This window comes from Pongo abelii, chromosome 9, assembly GCF_028885655.2.
Source record: "Pongo abelii isolate AG06213 chromosome 9, NHGRI_mPonAbe1-v2.0_pri, whole genome shotgun sequence".
NCBI lineage: Eukaryota > Metazoa > Chordata > Mammalia > Primates > Hominidae > Pongo > Pongo abelii.
In genome coordinates this window covers 88807360-88827782 of record NC_071994.2, presented here as the reverse complement: position 1 = coordinate 88827782, position 20423 = coordinate 88807360, and the positions used below count along the sequence as shown (strand labels likewise).

Below are 20423 nucleotides of genomic sequence, written 5' to 3'. Positions count from 1 at the left end.
CCTGGGGAATAAAAATAGAAAATCAGAAGCTTGCAGGAATGATTTTCTTGGCTAATTTGACTCAGTATTAGCCAATTGTCCAAGTAAAAAGCTGTTTAAAGTTTTTTTTAAAAAAAAAAGAGGTGAAGTTTTAATAGCATCAGGAACAAAAATACCATTGTAAGCCAGCTCTCATTTTTTGACATTTTTTGGTATCATCTGGACAAGGTCATTTGTCACAGGGTATGACTCTATCCATGATGCTACAGACATCATAGAAAGTCCAATGATGAAAACAATTTTCCAGAATGAAAAATCCCTGGGAGACTAGAAGTCTTATAGTTCTTGCACAATTGTAGAAGATCTTTGGTTTTACATCATGAGTTTTCCAAGTCTTTGATCCTGTGTAACTTACTCTGTGTAGTATAACTATAGTGGTTTTCTTTAATTCACTTCCTCTTCAAAAGAACAAATTTTTATAATGGGGTCTAACACTGTAAACATTTCATAATATTTACAGCTTCAAAGAAGGCAGGCTGTAAACACATTTGCATCCAGTTAGCTGATGGTTTATAGATCTGAGGGACTCTTGGGTCCTTGCTTTCCATGAGGAAGCATTTATTTCAATGGCTTTGCCTCTGAAGTGCAGTTCCCATCAACCCACTCAGAGAGGAAGTGCTTCATTAGCATCTTTGGTCAAATAACCTTTTCTGTGGTACTTTCCTTTGATTTTTGATGTATAATTCCATTTCTGTCTTGAGTTATTTTGTTAATTTTGCTGCTGTTTTCTGTTTTTTTTCTTTTCAAGTAGGTTAGAAGAAGACTTTTCTCCTATTTTGTCCTTTTCTACTTGGGGTCAGGACATGGTATTTAGCCCAGAGAATTGCATAAGGGTCAGTAAAAACTATACTTAATTTAAATGTATATTATGCATTCATTTTTTTGAGATCTACTCACATATGCCTTTCATTGACCCCCTCAGTGAAATTGAGAGCAGGTTATATGTGTGCTTAGCTTGCTCCCCAGTTGTTGAACATGATGATGTTGGCCTCTGGGGAGTTGGGAACACCTTCTTCCCCATCTTTCCTTCTGGGGAGATGGGGAAAGGGCAACATCCTGGAGATGAGATCCTGGGAGCTGGGCTGAGATAGAGGTAAGTCTCCTGTGTATATCAATGGGGAAACACTGAATCGAGGAGGAGAGAAAAGAAACTGAATGGAGAGGTGGGCCATTGGGAGAGGCCAGGAATTGGATTCTGTATCATGGAGAGCATAACTGAAGGTATAACGTGGCAGATAGGAAGAGAGGTGATGACAGAGAGGAATGAGGAACAAGATCTGCAAGAGGCAAAGTGAGATAGCTCAGGATCAGAATGAGTGACTGCTGAATATCCATTGGGCATTATTGTTTAGGTGCATCTTGACACCTCTTAAAGAGATAAGGCAGCTCCTTAAGAAAGCAACCAGGCCAGATGGCTAAGGCCTGTCCACTCAGTGTGAGAATCTGTGGCTCCAGGTGGGGTTCTGAGCATGTGTTAGTCATGGCTAAAGCTGTTGTTCAAATACTGGGACCACAGCCACTTACCTTCACAGACCATGGTAGTCACCCTGTGCAGGTACAGATTGAAGCACTTCAGGGTCACTGAGGTCCATAGAAATAAAAGTCAGAGGCCGTCTAGCCTTGGAAAACCCCATATTCTCCTTCTTTCCATACTTTGCTGGCCTTTTGTGCTAGAAGCTAACGTGTTCTGTGGATCTTCACCAAGCTTGAACTCTCTGATTGCAGCAACCTATGTACCAGAAGATGGCCTTGCAGGAGTTTGGCCTAAGCACCAAAAGATTGTCATGCAGTCTTATTTTTGTTGTCTCCGCTTCCTATATCGGGGATCTCTCAAATGGTTATGTAATTGTACCCCCTGCTTACTAATAGGAGAATGGTAGAAGTTGGGGCAGAAGCACCTTAGCTGTAGAGTGGCTAAAGTTTGCCTTGAGGCCAAAGGTGAATTCTGGTATCACCTCCACTCTCTGCCCAATAAAAGATGTTGAGATCACATGCCCAGAGGTGGGCTTTGATTCCCATCAGCTCTGCTCACTCAATTGTCTCATACATCCTGCCCCCAATCACCCACTCATGCTAAACATAGTTGGAAGACTGTCCCAATTATCTGCCCTTCTTAGAGACTTTGAACCACGTAACCCTGAAAGCAAAACTATGTTTATAGCCTATTTGAAAGGATATTCAGTTTTCTTTTACCTTGAAGTTTTCTGCTTTAATGTGGGGCTTCATTTTTATTCCATTTAGCATCTCAGTTTGTAGAAAATAGGAGGCATGTCTGCTCCAGATATCATCAAGATCAACACAACTGAGTTTATGAATGATTTTCTCATCTGAGAGAGAATTAGCTTTGAATCCAGACCCAATAGAAAGCTCAGATCCAGGATTCTAGGAGAGGTACCACCACACAAGGGTGTCCTCTGAACCCTTGCTTTGGAAGGCATCATTTTATATCCTGGATACGGATGCTTAGATGTATGTTTTTGTGCCAGCAGGAACTGGTTATGGCAATGTGTGGGGGAGATGTTTATCCTTTGGATGAAAATTTGGGTAGGAGGTTTGTGTTTCAAGAAACTGAGCACTAATTGTAAATACAACCATTTTGCTGTGATTGACTCACTTCTTATTCATTCTCTTATAGGATCTTGTGGAAACACATTATGTACATTAGGGAGACTCAGCTCATGCATTTCCATTGAATAAATCTGCTAAAGGAAAAGGCATTACTCCTCCAGCTCCTTTTCAGACAGGCAAGAATATAAATCTTGTGATTAAAACAACAATAATAACAGCAAACTTTTGTGGGAAACCATTAATTCCTAAGACAGGAGATCTCAGACAGATGTAGTAATAAGAACATTTGCCTCGGAGAGAGAAGACATTAACATAGAGTGAGAGGCTCTGATTCTCAGATGTGTTACCTGCAAACTTCTGTTTCTGGGATATTGTAGTTGGTAACCCAAGGCTCCTTCCAATCTAACATTCTCTAGACATAGAATGGGCACGATGACAGTGACTTCTGGTGGGGCTTTCCAGACAGGTTTGGAAGTACAGTGGTTCACATTTTGATGAGGAGGTAAGTCGGGGGAGTAAAGTGGAAGGAGCTCAGGCTTAGGAATTCAAGGGACGTGGATTTACATCCTGAACCTGCCACTTACTAGCAGTGTGATCTTGAGAAGGCTACTTGATCTATCTTTCCTGAAGTTTGCTATCTGTAGAAAGAGGATAACAGTTCTAACCTCCTAAGGTTGTTTTGAGGATTAAAAGAGATATTATAGCTATTTAAAGTGCTTGCTTAACACAGTATCTGACACACTGTAGGCCCCCAGTAAATGCTAGTTTAAGCTCCCTTACACTTTACTAGCGATTATATCATATTAGTAAGAGTTCTAGAAAATTGAAAGATAATGTGTCATCCACCCTTAGCCTACACTTCACATGAGTTTTTGTCCTTTTTTGAGCCAAAGCTTTTATTTTAACAAAGACACATTAAGTACTACTTATTTCTTTGTGTGCTGTGGTTGTGATTTTTTTTTTTTGCATTTGTATATGAAAAATCAATAGTAAATGCTGATTTCCTTTTCCTGTAGCTGTAATTGCTATGTTCCTTTAAAGGTCTGATTACAGAAATGAATGCAGCTGTGCTGCTCTTGCACTGCACAGCCCTGGATGTGCTGTGTGTGTACCCAGGCATGCTGCATTCCCTGTACTTACATCATTTAGGAGGAAGTTTCCAGTACCACAACCTCACAGGCAGTATTTAATCACCTCAAACTCTAGCTTTGAGGTTAGCCTGGAAATGAAAAGCCACTTGGGTTTACCACAACAGAAAAGTCAGAGGGTACACCATATCTAAGACAGCATGTGGGGAGGCACAGCCAGGCCTGGGGGGCTCCTGTGGGAAGCTGGGAGCCATGTGAGTTTCATACCCAGGTGCCATAGTAAAGACAGAACCTGCTTCCTTATGTGTGTGTGTGTGTGTGTGTGGATGCATGAGCATGTCTGCACATATATATTCATATATTTGCACAAATTCATAGATACATTATTTCTACATATCAAGCCTATGCCCTATAATCATCAGTGACTATTTTTCTGTGTGTGCAGAGCTCAGGATCTCATCTGGACATTTCTATGGTCTCCATATTGATTTCCTTATCTCCAATTTCTCCTACTCCCAGTTCAACTTCTTCATCAACCTCTACCGGATGAAATTGGTAATACATGAACTCCCCTTCTTAAAAAGTTTCCTGTGCTTCCTCCCACCTACAGCACAAAGTTAAACTTCTTAGCACAATACACAAGGCCCTTCTCGAAGGGTGTCTCAATAGAGCCTCATCATCCCTACTCCCTAGTCTGTGCCGTGCATGCTACACAAGACTCACCGGTCCCAAGTGCACACCAGGCTCTCTTGTTCCACATCTTTGTGCTGCCTACTCCCTTGCTTCTCTTAGCCCTGCTGGCTCTAACGTCACTTCCCATGGAAATCTTCCCTGACAGCTCTAGACCAAATATGGGCTTTCTCATTGTGTCTGGGTCTTTATTCCACTGCTATGGCACTTATCACACTCCTGTAATGAGTTTTGCTTTTTTTGTGTGTGTGTGTGTGCTTGTTGTTGTTGTTGTTGTTGTTTACGTTTTTTCTTCAGTACTATAATAGGATCTCCCAAGGACAGTGATTGTTCTGTCAGTTTTTGTAACCCTAAGAGCCTGGCTTGGTGCTTCACACACATGGCAGATGCTTCATAGTATTTGTTAACTGAATGAGTTAATGAAGACTCCCTGAATGTACGTGTATAGGTATTAGTTATGTATAAGACCCACCCACTGTGAGTCTTGAAACCAATTGGGGATTCTGGATACAGGCACCATTACTGATTTGCTCATTTTTTTTTCACCATTTTTTGCTTCTTTTACTTTTTACATGGATTCAAGAATGATGGCAGGCAAACAGATTCTTAACACACTTGTCCAGGTCTTTGGCTTCTCACTTTCTCTGTAATTCTACTCCTGTGGCCTCACAGCATCCTAAAGCTTAGCTTTTAGACCCTACTCTGCTACTTACCAGCTGTTGTGTAACTACAAGCAAAGCACTTAAGGAAAAACAGAAACTAACATTCTTAGGAACACCTTCATGTATCTTTCTCATTTAATTCCCATAACACCCTTTTAGATAATCATTTATCAATTTTCTTTTTTTAGGATGAAGAAACTGAGGATTTGAGAAGTTAAGTAACTTGTTCAAGATCACACACAGCAAATAGAAAAGCCAGAGTACAAATGTAGCTCCGATTCCAAAACTTGTGCATGTTCTACTGGACTGCTTTGTCCTCTCCAGATCTCACTTTCTCCATCTGAAACATCACCAGGTTGTTAGAGGAGCAAGTCAGGAATGAGGGCTATGCATGCCCTGCAGGCTCTCATGTGTGTCTGGGCATAGGGAATGTTGTCACTCTGGATGTGCACCAAGGGATGCTTCTCCTGAACCAGCGTTGGTTGCAGTGGTTGGGCAGTGCTCAGCCACTACTCTTCAGTCCTGGCCATGACCTCAGTCTCTCTCTTCATGAGTGTTTATGCCAGGCAGTGTCCTAAAAGCACTTCACAGACATTATCTCATTTTAAAGACTCTATAAAAGCTCCAAGGGGCAAATACCTTAGTTAGTCTCATATAGATTAAAACAAACAGACAAAAAAAAAAAACTGGGTTCAGAGAATGTAATAGGCATCCCTAAGCTCTCACAGATGATTTAACCCAGAAAGTCTCAAACCAGACATACCCCGCCCTGCCCCCAACACATTTCCCACTACACTGAATTGCCTCCTATTCCTACAACCCCTCAGAAGCTTCAGGCTTCCACAGGGCCCAGGTTTCTTTCTAGGATGCTTGTAGGCTGGTAAATGATCTCTACCATCTCTACCTGAAAATGTGTGAGCTTTAGCCCAAAGCTTCCCAGGATATGGGGACTAGGTTAAACAAAGCAGCCCCAGAAGAACTAGGGAAAGAAATGATCAAGCCAAAAGACCAGGATTCCAGTTCTGGCTCTGCCATTTAACCAAACTGTGCCTATCTCTCAACTTCCCTAAGTCTGTTTCCTTGTCTGCAAGATGAGTATCAACATCACTGAGTTGTTCTGGGAAATGACATAGGCTGTGTTAGTCCATTTGCTGCTGCTGTAATAGAATATCACAGACCAGGTAATTTAGACAGGAAAAAAGGTTATTTCCTCACAGCTCTGGAGCTGGGAAGTCCAAGAACATGGTTCTGGAATCTGGCGACAGCAAGCGTGCAAGACAGAGACAGGAAATAAAGTAGAACTCATCCTTTCTTTAGAAACCTACTCCTGAGATAACTAACCCACACCCAAGATAATGGCATTAATCTAATCTTGAGGGCTCTAATCATCTCTTAATGGTCCCACCTCTTAATACCATTACAATGGAGAGTAAGTTAGTTTCCAGTACATGAAATTTGGAGGACACATTCAAACCACAGCCGGCTATCATAACAAAATACCATAGACTGTGTGGCTTATTCTCACAGTTCTGGAGGCTGGAAGTCTAGGATTGGGGTACTATCATGGTTTCTGGTGAGGGCCCTCTTCCTGGCTTGCGGACAGCCACATTCTCACTACGTCCTCACGTGGCCCTTCCTCAGTGTATGTGGGTGGAGAGAGAAAGCTTTGATGTCCCTCCCTCTACTTATAGAGCCAATCACCCAATCCTCTTCTTATAGGGCCAAGGCTCAAGTGATCCTCCTGCTTCAGCCTCCCGAGTAGCTGTGACCACAGGTGTGCACCACCACGCCTGGCTAATTTTTGTAGAGATTTCATCATGTTGCCCAGGCTGGTCTGGAATTCCTGGGCTCAAACGATCCATCTGCCTTGGCCTCCCAAAGTTCTGGGATTACAGGTGTGAGCCAGCGTGTCCAGCCTGTTCCTAATTTTTTAACGGTGCCTGGTAACATCCAGAACAGAGCAAAGATACAATTTCACCCCTCAAGAATTACCATTTAGAGGTTCTGGTTTTTTGTTGTTGTTGTTGTTGTTGTTCTCACGATTACAAGTCAATTAAAATGGATAATCCTGTTTAAATTAACTTCTATAGTTTGTTGTCAATCACAGTTTCAGTTTGTCCTAACAGAGAAGCCAAGGATAGTGTTCAAAGGAACCTTCCGTAAGATTTCCAAGAAAGAAGACAATGGACAAACCAGCTGCTATCTATGATGTTTTATTTTCAGAATGAAACACCAAACAAACAAAAAAACCGCAAAAGACCCAGAACCATTTACTAGCATGTGAATGTGATCCTGTCTCTAACTTGAGACTTCATGCATAGTAGACAATAGCCCAGGTATGGGACTAAAATGCTACCAGTCATTCTTTGTTTTTTGGATAATTTTCTTTTGGCAGCATGATAATTTATTTCAAACCAAAGTCTACGACTTTGCTGAGACACAGGTAACCTGAGCGACAGTAAGAAAGACAATCTCATGATCTGATTATGAGCTAAGAAAACTTGGAAGTCTAGAGTTTAAAAAGCTGTCCCACGGGCATGCTGACCATTAGCTGACATGCTACTCACAATCAGGATGTCAGGAGGGAGGTTGGGAACATCATAGCAGTCTAAGGAGAAGACAGTCCTGGTGGGGATGACCGTGGCGCCCATGTAGAGACATGAACCCAGGCTCTGGCTCCATACAGCCCAGTTCATTTGGGAAGGGGATTTAAATCAGGACCCCACTTTGACTGACCAGATGGAGTCCTCTCTGAACACCCCTCTCAGGTTTCCCAATCTCTCCTCCCTCTACTATTCCTTCTCCTTTTTTTCTTCCTCCTTCCCTTCCTCATGCCCAAAATGGCTATTTGTAGGAATGGAAGGAGAGGGGTGTATTTTGGGAGGGATTTGGGGACTGAATTAATGGAACATATCAAGGTTAAGGGAGAATAAGTGCAAGAAGGAAATGCTGATTCCTTTTCTTTCCTCCTATCTGGACTCCAAAGGTACCGTCGTGGCAGAATCAGCATGGGGCTGTGAGCCAGTGGCCCTACTCTCATCTCAGCTCTGCCACTGATGGTGGGCCTGTCATTTAACTGCTCTGAGCCCAGGTTTCCCCTCTAGATGGTGGACATGTAACCTCACAGCATCACCATGATAACCTCCCCAAACGACCCCATGAGGCCCATGGTAGATGCTTCTGTCTGTGAAGTCCTTCATGATTGCATCTGATGGACAGACTCCTCTCCTCTTCTGGGCCCCTCTAGCACGGTCCTCTGTTGCCCTCTGGCCTATAGAACAGCATGCATTTGGGTTTGAGAACAACCTGGATTTGCAGCCAAGACACCCATGAGAGTACCTTCCTCTCCCTCACAACCACCCTTCTCATACCAATCAAGTCTCAATGTCCCTAAGCGTCTTGTCTAGCACTTTTTCATTTCTCTTATTACATTTCTCCTCCATGCCCTTACTTTCCAGCTATTATAATGTGCTCAGTGGAATGTGGCATTTAACAGCACGGGCTCTAGAACCAGCATTACCTGGGTTCAGATTCTGACTTTGCCTCCCCAGACTGTGGCACCTTGGACCAATTATGTAAGCATGTTGTGCTCAGTTTCCTGATCTACAAAACAGGGTTAGTAATAGCACCCCTCATGTGGCTGTATGAGAGTTAATAAATCAAAACACACAAAGCCCAGGAAAGTACCTAGCAAATAGTAAGTGACTAAATGTCAGTCTGTCACTGTGCTTATGTCCTTGGTCACATCTCTCTTGTGGGTCAATGAGCTGCTTGGAGACTGTAACGTGGCCTTGGACTTTACAGAGATGAGTTTCTGTGACCAGAGAATAAGCAACCAAATCCTCAGCCTGGCCACACAATGCTGGATGGTGACTCAGTGGTCATTACTGACATGCATATCGGACTCACAGCAGTTTTCTGCGGGAACCCTCAACATCCTGACTCTGTGTCCCCGGGCACAGGGGCCATGCAGTGCTCAGGAGGAGAGTGACTAAGTGCTGCCATCCAGCTGTGGTGGCTGACTCATGCATGAGGACTGAAGGATGTGGATTCTGAAAGCCCTTCCTCACCGTGTGTTTCCTGTCCATATAGCCCTGCCCCAGGGCCTGGGGCTTCCATGGAGGACCAGTGCCCAGGAGAGATTCGTGTGACTGCAGAGCACCCTGGGTTGCCCTGAAGGAAACCACTGGCCTTCACTATCACTCACTGCACTGGGCCCACCCAAGGTCTCTGAAGTGCAGTTCTGCCCCTGTGGCCTCCTCTGTCCCCTCCTTCACAGCGCAGACTGTCACACATGTGGCAGGTTCTCCAACACATGGCCAGAGAATCAGTGTATGCAGTGCTGGAGGGGCCTGAGGATGATGTCCAGGGCCATTCCTCATTTTGCAGACATGGAGACTAATGTCTGAGGGAGGCAGGGTCTTCAGCAGTACAGTCAGGACTGGAATCCTGAGGACTCATTCCCAAGTCCATGTTCTTTTCAGGAAACCCTGCTAAAGTAAAGGAATACAACTTCTTGGCTGTAGTGTGAGGAACAGGCAGAAGCAGGCACAGGGAAGTGAGTCCAAGATACCTGGCTTACAGAGCCTGCTCTACCCCGCCCCCCTTGGCCATTTTGTCTCCCTTCTTCACTCCCCTATTTAGGCTCTCAGATCAGGCAGTTCCCCACTACTTCCCCAGCAAACTGTGAGGCCCCTGTGAAGCTGCTCTCCCAGAGGCCCTCTGCTCAGGCTGCACTCTCTTGCACCCAGCAGCCCTTGAACACATCACTTTTGGAGGTATCCAGTCCACACCACTATGCTGTTGGAGTCAGGCAGGTCTGAGCTGGAATCACAGAAACTATATGTGGCCATGGACAAGGTACTTAGCCTCTTTAAGCCTCAGTTTCTTCATCTGTGGTCTTCTTCATATAGGTGAAATAAAATAATTTGGCTGGGCATGGTGGCTCACACCTGTAATCCCAGCCCTTTGGGAGGCTGAGGCAGGAGGATCACCTGAGGTCAGGAGTTCGAGACCAGCCTGGCCAACATGATGAAACCCTCTCTCTATTAAAAATACAAAAATTAGCCAGTCATGATGGTGGGTGCCTGTAATCCCTGCTATTCAGGAGGCTGAGGCAGGAGAATTGCTTGAACCCGAGAGGCGGAGGTTGCAGTGAGTTGAGATTGTGCCACTACACTCCAGCCTGGATGACAAGAATAAAACTCTATCCCAAAATAATTTATAATTATCAGAACAGTGCCTGGCAGCCCGTAGGCTTCCAATGTGCCATGCCTGTTATTATTATTGCCTGTTATTTTTAAAGCTTCACTCAAATTGTCTTTATTATACCCATGGTTCCAGATGCATCAGAATTACCTGAGGATTTTATAAACAAGACAGTCTGATCTATTAGGTCTGAGAAGGAGCTAAGGAATTTTTTTTTTTTAAGTTTACCAAGGAGATTCTGATATGTGTTTGGATTTGGGAACCAGTAAACCCCTTCATTGCCCACGGTTTTCTTGTGAGTTTGGCACTAGTTCTCTCACATTCTTGTCACTGCCTACAAGTTACAGGCAGTTTTGTAGGTGGACTGACCTTAGCTTTGGAAGATCCCAACTTAGATCTGTAACTTATCTATCCCTCTTAATGAGCTACATCTCACCAAGACATTAATGTGCAGAGAAGGAGGAGGCAGGAGAGCACAGGGACTGTGACCACTGGGCTTCAGAATTGGAAATCCCTGTGTTCAATCCAAGTTTTGGAACTTACTGGCTGTAGCTCTTCAGGCCAAGCTCCATGACCACTATTTTGTAACTGCTTGTTAAGATGGATTTTGTTCAACCCAACAACTGCAATTCGGTACATAGCATCCTTCCCCTAATCCAGCAGTTCCTCCAACCTCCTGTTTCCCAGGGCCTTAGGCCCCAGACCTGGGCTCATCTGTGACTAGGTTGGTCCTCCCATCCCAGCCCTCCCCCATTTATGTCCTTCCCGCCTCCATCGGAAATGAGACTTCCACAAACACCATCTAACTACCTGCCTTCTCTCACCCTGCTCCTTTCCAGGTTTCCTCAGGGGCTCCTGATTAGCTGTGGCTCCCTTTCAAATTTTCACTGCCTCCCCACTGCCGGCACACTCCGTGCGGTACTGCACAGGCACTGGCCTCAGCCGTTCAAAGTCCTGACTCGGGTTTCTAATGTTCTACTCACACTTAGTAACATGGTCATTCAATAATAACAACAGCTTCTGAGGAGACGCTGGGGGTTGGTATTCCGAGAAGATGCCAAAGAGTGTGTTGTCTCCAGGCCACAGGCCTGATTTGATCAAATCTGCTTCATCCTTTTGATTTCTCTTGGCATTTGGACTCGTTTGAGGCAAACACTGCAGGAGGTTTGGTTTTTACCTAAAATTATAATGTTGCTTTTGGGCTTGGAAGCTCGCGTGTAAAGCACTTGTGGCTGTTTAAACTCTGCAGCAAAGAAAAGGCCAGGAACACATTCCCAGTGCTCTGTTTCATGGAAACCCAGAGACAGCACAATCCATAACATCATGAAGGATACAGGAGAGGCTCTGGAGACCAAACCCACTCAGGTGTCCAGCTCAGGCCCCCAGATATGTCACTGGAGTTAGAGCCTGCCAAGTCCAGCTACATTTGGAAAATACTTCAACCAAGTGCTGTCAGTCAGGGCCTCATGACCAGAAATCCATGCTTCTGCTGCTTGCTTTTTCCCTTTATTGATAACAGAGGTAACTCAAACCTTTAGCTCATATGTTATTAGCATGACCTTGAACTCTCTTCTTCAAAAGGACATTTTTGGGGAGATATACTGTATGTAAAATAGATCAAAACAACAAAAGGTTCATCAGGGGATGTAGATCTCTATTGTTGGTGGCAAGTAAATCACTGCAGAACCTCCGAAGTTCCTCCAGGTCTAGAGTTCTGAAACAAGTGCTTGTGTAGGCGTTATTCAGACTCAGTTTCCTCTTCTGCATGCTTCATACCGCCTCATTGTCATGGTGCAGGCATAGCAGAATTAAACCCCAACAGTGCACATTTAGACTGTTATTTACATCAAATTTCAATCACAACTTCTCAGCCATCTAAGCTGCTAGTGAGGCGCCTGGCAGCAGCGGGTGGGTAGAAGTAAGCCCAGCTAGCAGGGTAAGTTCTGTAAGCTGCCTCATTAGATAAGAATGACTGCTTTGCTCAAAGCCTCAAATACTCCTGGCCTGTGTCCTCAGGGCTACTCTTGAACTCTGGAACAAACAATGGGACACCAAGACACAGAAGATACCCAAGACAGTAAGAGCTGACTTTAATATTGGAGGACAGTGTAGACTGGCTGATATGTTTTCTCTGAGAGTAAAACTTCAAGTAGTTTTATCTTCATACAGTGCCTCAGGCTCCAAGTGATGAAGGGAGTTGTAACCAGTATAAGTATACTAGTTCCTGGTGGGAGGAAATGTGTCCTTTACCCACGGGGGAGGGGGAGGGTCTAAACCAAAACACATTTAGTCAACCTCCTTTCTTCAGCAAAAGAGATTGTTTCTCTGTTTTTCAGAACTGTTTTTTTTTTTTAAGTTAAGGGCTTCTTTAAGAAAACAAATAAATGAGTACGAGCCCTGCATCTTTCTCTCGAAATGTGTTTTGAAACCCCACAGACAAAGCCATGCCTCTGGGAATAGTCCAGCTGCTCTGAATGTTATGACAAAGGAATACAAGTTCAGGGACATGAACTCGAGATGCTAGACATTCTCATGACCTGGTGAGAAAGATAGCAGGGCTCCATTTTCCAGGCCTGGGTTTTCTTTCCCCAAAAGACAAACCATCAGTCAGACCCATTGAATTCTCTGTATCACCAGTTAGGTTTTGCAGGAACAAGGGGCATGCATGTAGCTCCCAGGCCTCTCTTTGCAGACCCTGTTTAATTGGAATTGTTAATGCAAGACCGTGAGGAAGAAGAGCGGACCGGTTCTATGCTTTGGGAGAATCAGATGACAAGCACAGCACTTTCTTTATCTTTGATTTTTCCATCCCTTGCTTGTCAATACTAGATTTAGATGTTTCTCTCCATGTAACGTTTCTCCTTCCTCATAGACTTTTCTGTAAGGAGGACTATGAAACTGAGGCTCACAGACCCCATAATTGAGTCAAGGTCTACCCAGTGCAGGAGTTGCAACTGCGGTCTGCATGAATCTAAAGTCTGTATTTCCATTTTCTGATGTGGTTACCTAACCCATTACCTAGAAAGAAGCTGAGTTCCTAGGCAGGTGAACAGAAACATTAAGGGCTTCCAGGTAAGACTGATGTCTAGATCAGAAAATAGACCTTAGTATCAAATAGTCTACGAGGACAGAGCCACTGTAGGACACTGATTCTCAGCCTTGACTGCACTTTACAGTCATTTGAGAAATTTTTAAAAATACTAATGACCGTCTCACCTCCAGAGATTCTGAACAAATCGGTCTAGATTATGGCCTAGGCGTCAGAATTTTTAAAAGCTCCCCAAGTAACATGAATATGCAGCCAAAACTAAGAACAATTGCTTAGGAAAGACAGAAATAGCATCTTAGAAGGGGGAGCTGGAGTTGCTTAAATATCTGCTGCCCCAGGACTAGGGCCCAGAACAGGCTCCAGTGGCTCCCGAAGTATTGGGAGGAGGCTGGAGATGGAAGCAGGCAAGGGAGCTCAGCCAAGGCTGGGAGCCACACGCCACACTGACTGTTACTCACAGAGAGAGCCAAAGGATTGACTCCTATATACTGGCATGTAATTATTTTATGAACTTAAATCTTAACTCTCCAGATAGATTATAAATTCTCTCAGTTTGAGATGCCAGCACCCAAAAGATGTCTACCATCTTCCCCATTGAATCATCTGCACTGGAGGGCAGGACCTGTTGCTGTTCTTCCTTTCAGTCTCTCAGGCTGCATAGCACAGGACCGCACACATGGTGACTGGACATGGAGGGTGGGGGGACTTTAGCTGGAAGCATAGACATCCTGGAAAGGGTGATATTTTCATCTTAATTGATTCCAGAAGCCATTCTGCTTTCTCATCTGAAACTGGGAATTGCTTATGCGTGGTGTAACTGAAGCCACCCTTTCCTTGCAAGCCCACAGGCCTCTTGCCCCACATTCAGCTTCCTGTGCTTTTTCTTTGGTACAAGTATGAAGGCTTCTGCTGCACATTAAATCTGCCAGTGAGATGGCCTTGGCAGAGCAGCCTGAAGGATATTCATTGGGTCCTGAGGGTTGTGATTTTGAGGTTGATACTGAATCCTTCAGAGTAAGGAGAGTGGGCAGACTTCACAAATCAGCAGAAAAGCTGCCAAGACTGTGCTTGTCAATTGGTTGTGTACATGATTCTCAGAATGTTGGTAATTTTATTGTGTGTCTGATTGAAAAATTATATTCACAGTCTTGGGCAAGACAAGAATAAAGAAATAATATACTTAATATTTGTATGCATATGGGTAGAAAGACTTTCACTATTTGAAAAAGCCAACTTTGAAAAGCCAAAGTTGAAAACCACAAAGGGCAAGCAAATTTGGTTGCAGTTTTGTCAGAAATCCAGCAACAGTCCTTATAGCCATGGTACAGAAAGGAGATAAAAATGAGAAATTGAGATTTGTTGAGCATCTATTAGATTTATGCAAGTTGTTTTCTAAATGTTAGATCATTTAATCCTTGCCACACCCTATTTTACCCATGAAGATATTTTCAAAATACAAATAGGGGCCTATAACCCAACTTTCCAGAGCTTTTAGAATAGAAAACCAAATCTCTAACATTGTCTCCAAGGTCTTGCATGGGCTGGCCCCATACTGCCTGTGGTTCTGTCTGCTCTGACCACAGCAGTTCTTAAGTGAGCCTTGCTTCCTTCCACTGCAGGGCATTTATACACCTACTTTCCTCTTTTGGAAAACCCTTCTCCCTCTCTCCACCTCCAAATTCTCCTATCACCCTTTACCTACTTAGTTCCAACTCTTCCTTCGGATCCCAAGGAAAATATACCAGTCAGGGTCTAGGCAGGAGACAAAAACCACACTATTTATTTGAAACAGAGGGGATATAATATAATGAATGATTAAATAAGTGCAAAGTTGTTGGCTAGGTGACAGAAGAAAAAAGAAAACTCTAAGCTGGGATTGGCAAACTGTGGCCCATGGGCCAAATTCAGTTCATGGCCTATTTGTATGACTGGTGAGCTAAGAATGGTTTTTACCTTTATAAAGCTTGTTAGAAAGAAAATACAACAAAGTTTTTATGTGGCCCACCAAGTTTGAAATATTTACTATTTGGGCCTTTACAGAAAAAGTTTGACAGTCTCTGCTCTAAGGTATCACAGGGGTAGCAACTCTAGGAAGTACCTACCACCTTTAGGTCTACAGGAACAAAAGTTGGAATTATTAAAAGGCAGAAAATTAGAGAAGAGGCCAAGAGGTCTGAGACCCAGACTTCTGAGGAGAGGGTACCAACTGGCTGGTGCAGGTGTCTATGAGATGGGGTGCAATGAGGCTGGTTTTACAAATAGCAGAAAAACTGTTCACTACACTGAGCCGTTGCCACAGGAGGGAACTGCTGCTGCCCAGGTGAAGAAGCAGTCCCTGGGTGCCACTCACAGGTAGAGGATGCCACAGAAATCGCTCAGGAAGTAGATAGAAAGGAGCCAGTTTCTTCTTTCTCTTCCAGGCTTTTGGTCTCTCTCTATTGTACTCTCTTGGCAGAGCCAAGCATAAAGGCAGTTTGCAATGTGGTTTATAGGGTTCCAGCCCCAACATTGCAACACAGACAATAGAGGAGTAGGTTTGGAGCAATGAGACAATAATTTAATAACTGGCACAGGAAGCCTTCTCTGAACTTTGTGATGTAGTCAGTCCCCTCTGTCATATCTATATTGCACTGTGTATCTTTTCTCCATATCATTTACTATAATTAGTGAAAATAAGGATAAATACTTATATAGCACTATGTACCAGCACAATTCTAAGCACTTTTCAAGATTTAATCCCACAAAAACCCTGTGGAGGTATATACTCATATTATCCCCATTTTACAGGTAATGATACAGAGACACAGAGACACAGTAACTACTTACTCAAAGTTACACTCAGCTAGAAAGTGGAAGAACCAGACCTTGAACTCAGACAATCTTGTTTCAGGGTCTGTGCTATTAATACTATACTATAGAGCCTCTTTATTTCAGTTTTACATTAATTTGTGAATTCTGACTCAATGTCTGTCTGTCTCATTAGGCTGGCTTCATGATGGCAGTGACTGGGTTTCTTTCTGCTGATCCCCCGTGCCTGGCACAAGGTCTGGCACTTAGAAGGCTCTGGATAAATATTTATTGCATGGTTGAATACATGGAGAAGGAATCTGAGTCACAGAAAGGTTTAGCCAACAGTTACCTGTAAGAGCTGGGATTCAAACCCAGGTCTCTTTGACTCCAGAGCCCATATTCTCCCCAGTCATGAGATGGCAGATGAGTGCTTTCCAGCCAGTGATATGGGAGGTTCCTGATTATGTAATTGAGGCACTGCAAATTCATCATTGTTCCTGTGTTTTGAACAAATGTTGATGTTCCTTGGGGTCTTTGAGTTATCTAGGATGTATGATCAGCTATGCTTCTTCATTCTTAGATCTTGCTGCATGGAAACAATCCCTGTACTCTGTAACTATGGTCACCAAACTCAGGGTGCTGGATCTTCTACCCAAGCTTTCTCGGACATACTTTGTTAACGATAGTTACTGTCTGGTGAGGAGTTTGGCAATGGGGGTAAGAACACTTCTATTTTGTATTCTATATACTGTTTAAGTAATTGGATATCTTATAATGAGAATACTAAAGAAAAATATTTAATTAAAAATACTGAAAACAGAAGTGTTTTCTTCTAGCAAATTTGAACATGACTAAATGGTATTCTGTTACTTCAGGACAATGTCCTTTCTCCTAAGTATGTTATTTGCCAACTCCTCTCTACCTCTCTGGTCTCATCTCTCTACACATAGTCCAAATACTTGCAGGGCTCCCCATGCTACATTTTCTCTTCTCTCTGTGGCTTTTGCAATACTGTTCTTCTCCAAGTAAAGCCAATGTCCTGACAGTGGTACATGAGACCCTCTGTGATCTGGTCCTTAGAGCAGTCCATTTGCCCTTTCTCTCCCACTATCTGATGCCAGAGGAGAAGTTTGGAGGAATCAGATGGAAATAACAGAGAAAAGCAGAAGAATGGTATGTTTCACAAACATTTATTCATTCAGTTTACCTATTAACCAGCTAATAAAATCGAATCACTCAATGTAATCAGCTAAGTTTTCCACACAGGCTGTTTTTAAAGCAACAAAATCAATCTTAGGCAATTTTCTGTGACCAGTTATCTCAGATGTTCCTAAAAATAGTAGCCACTCCAGAAACTCTGCATGAGGTGTGGCCTAGGGCTGTAATCTGGTTGAGTGGGACATTGGGAATAAGGAGAATAGAGGAGTGTTCTCAAACCTATATTTATATGGTAAACATATTGTTTTTATTTGATTCTGTTTATTGGCTTGGAGGGGATTTGTCAGAGAATCCACAAATTTCACAGCAACTGCTAATGAAACTAAATGCTAAATCTCTGCTGGTTTAAACAAAAACAAATGTATCTAGATTAAGAGAAATAGGGAATAGGAGGTTATAGGGGTGTCTGACAAGAGCCAGTTAGTGGAATTCAGGCAGGCTCAGGGGAATACTGAACTAGGGGCTGAGAAGCCCTCTGAATTGTCCAGCTTCTTTCTTATGGCCAATAAACCAGCTTCAACTTCCCAACATTGTGGGGAACATGGCTGCCCCACAGCTCCCAAAGTTTATATTAAACTTCCAACCTCAAAGAGGCATAAACTCCTGGTCTCAAAAATAAACTATAAGAGAAAGAATGGATTGGTCCAGCTTGAGTTAGGTGGATACTCCTGGTTTAGTCAGCAGCTAGAGGGAAGGGGTCACATTGTACATCAAGCCTGCTGGAAAGGGAGTGGGCATATGTGTGTGGGCAGGTGGGGAGGTGTGATTTTGATCTGGGCAGACATTCCAGAAGACATCTACTCTATGAAGAAAAGGCATTCATAATCTCCAGAGGGGAAAAGTATGTTCCACAACACACCTGGGCACACAGAGAACATTTCATTATTGCTTGCTACCGAACTGGAAAGACCCTCAGAGGTACCTGTGAAATATTGGTTGATTGAGCCATGGATTAAGTTGTTATTTCTATAACATTGCTATTTCTATAACAGTGCCTTGGTTACTTGACTCTCGACTGTCTGGCAGCCTTAAACAGTATGAAGCCAAAAATAATAGCAATGGCTTACATAACACCTTAATATACTACACCCTGTTCTAAGCACTTTAACTTTTGTTAACTCATTTAAATTAATCTTCGTAACAATCATGTGGTAGTATATTAGTCAGGGTTCTCCACCAACAGGACATATACAGATATGTAAGAGGAGATTTATTATAGGAATTTGCTCAGGCAATTACAGAAGCCGGAAAGAATGCAAAATATACCATCTGCAAGTTGGAGCACCAGGTAAGCCAGTGGTGTGATTCAGTCTGACTTCAAAGGCCTGAGAATGAGGACAGCCAGGGTATAAGTCCCAGAGTCTGAAGACCCAAGAAGCAGAAGCTTTGATATCCAAGGATAGGAGAAGATGGATGTCCCGGCTCAAGAGGAAAGTGACAATGCACCCTTCCTCTGCCTTTTTGTTCTATTTGGGTGAGCCCTCAATGGATTGGATGATACCAGATGACACTACACAGACCTTCTTTACTCATTCTACTGATTCAAATGCTAATCTCTTCCAAACACACCCTCATAGACACTAAGAAATAATGTTTTACCAGCCGTCTGGGTATTCCCTGACTCAGTCAAGTTGGCACGTAAAACTAACCATCACAGGTAGATATTATTTCCATTTTACAGGTGTGTTAACTGAGACACAGAAGTGATGTCATTTACACAAGGTCACTCTGCCAATAAGAGGTGGAGGTAGGGTTTGAATCCAGGTAGTCTGCCTTCAGGGTCCATGCTCTTAACAGTGCAGGAAACAAGCTTCCAGGGGGAGTGGTTGGGAATAGGTGAAAACTTCAAAGACAAAGCTTCGAAGATAACCTTGATGGATCAATTCACCAAATAAAAGGAACTCTTTCATCAGCCAATGATGGCAGCCAGAGTCAGGAATAAAAGAAGCTGCACCAAAAAGTGGGAGAAGAAACAAGAAAACATCAAAAAATATACACAGGAGAAAGAGACCCATAGATAGAAGAGGTGGTACAAAGGACAGTGTGAAGCAGGAAAACCAGGGAACACAACTTTCAGGAAGAAAGGAGATATTGTCTCAGTGTTTTTCAGTTGTGGTCCACAGACCTTCTGAGCCCCTGATAAAAATATAGTTGCTGAGGCCTCACCTTTGACTGAATCAGTAATCTATCAGACCTACCAGAAAGCCACCTGTTTTAACAGACACTATTAGGTATTCTCGTCTCAAGACAGCACAGAGTGAGCAGCAAACAACTTTTTTTTTTAATGCCCTCCCACAATCCCTGTAGATATATCACTGGATATGGCAGTGTCTGAAGTATGTAATGCATTTTTAAATGACTCCCATTGATAGGGAGGTGTAAAATGAGAACCCACATGCAGAGCTTTTGTTTTAGCTCTGGCACAACCTATCCATGTGACTATTGGCAGACAATTTCTCTGCAGTCTAAGATTTTACCACTGTCAAGGTTGTAGGTTAGACTGGATCCATGAAAGGTATCTGGAGCGTGTCCTTCCACACATATCCTTCCACAAGTCCTGCACCACCTACATTCTCACCTGGCCATTAATCAATCATGACACTCCTCGCTGAGGCCTGATGAGGCTACCCAATACAATATTTAACATAGAGCCCTAGGCATCCACTAACAATGCTGGAAGTTCAAACTTTCTTGTTATCTCTGGACTACAGATAATCCATAAAGCTCCTGTAAGCTCTAAAAATAACCCTCTTAAAGAAAAAAGTAATTCCACATTCTGCTTTACAGGGTTCATTTTCATTTATATAAAAGTGCATTTAACACATAGTTTTATATTGTGATTTATTTCAAGTCTCACTCAGACCTTCCCTCTCCCCATTAGTCCAACCTCGATTGTAATTATGATTTGAATGTTATTTCTCCTGAAAGCCCACTAGATCTTCATTATCAAATTATGCTGAAGTTAGACTAACTTTGCCTTAAACTTATATTTTAAGTCAGCTTGAATTTGAATACAACCCTATTCACAAAAACAAGTTCAAAGTTGAGGAATTTGTAGGAAAGAAAAAGAAAGGAATGAAGGAAAGAAAAAGAACGGAAGGAGAGAAAGAA

The 20423-nt window shown here is 43.1% G+C and overlaps 1 protein-coding gene across 3 annotated transcripts in view; it reads left to right on the top strand.

The window, feature by feature from the left end:
* ME3 (malic enzyme 3) overlaps positions 1 to 20423 on the top strand; it is a 231188-nt gene that overhangs the window by 28136 nt on the left and 182629 nt on the right. The window contains exon 1 of one of the 3 annotated variants that reach the window (XM_024254750.3): positions 12614 to 16811. The exons of the other annotated variants lie outside the window; for them this stretch is intronic. Within the exon in view, the coding sequence (XP_024110518.2) occupies positions 16647 to 16811 (165 nt within the window). The 5' untranslated portion in view covers positions 12614 to 16646. Of the gene's footprint in view, positions 1 to 12613; positions 16812 to 20423 lie in introns of those variants that run through there. 3 annotated transcript variants of the gene reach the window in all.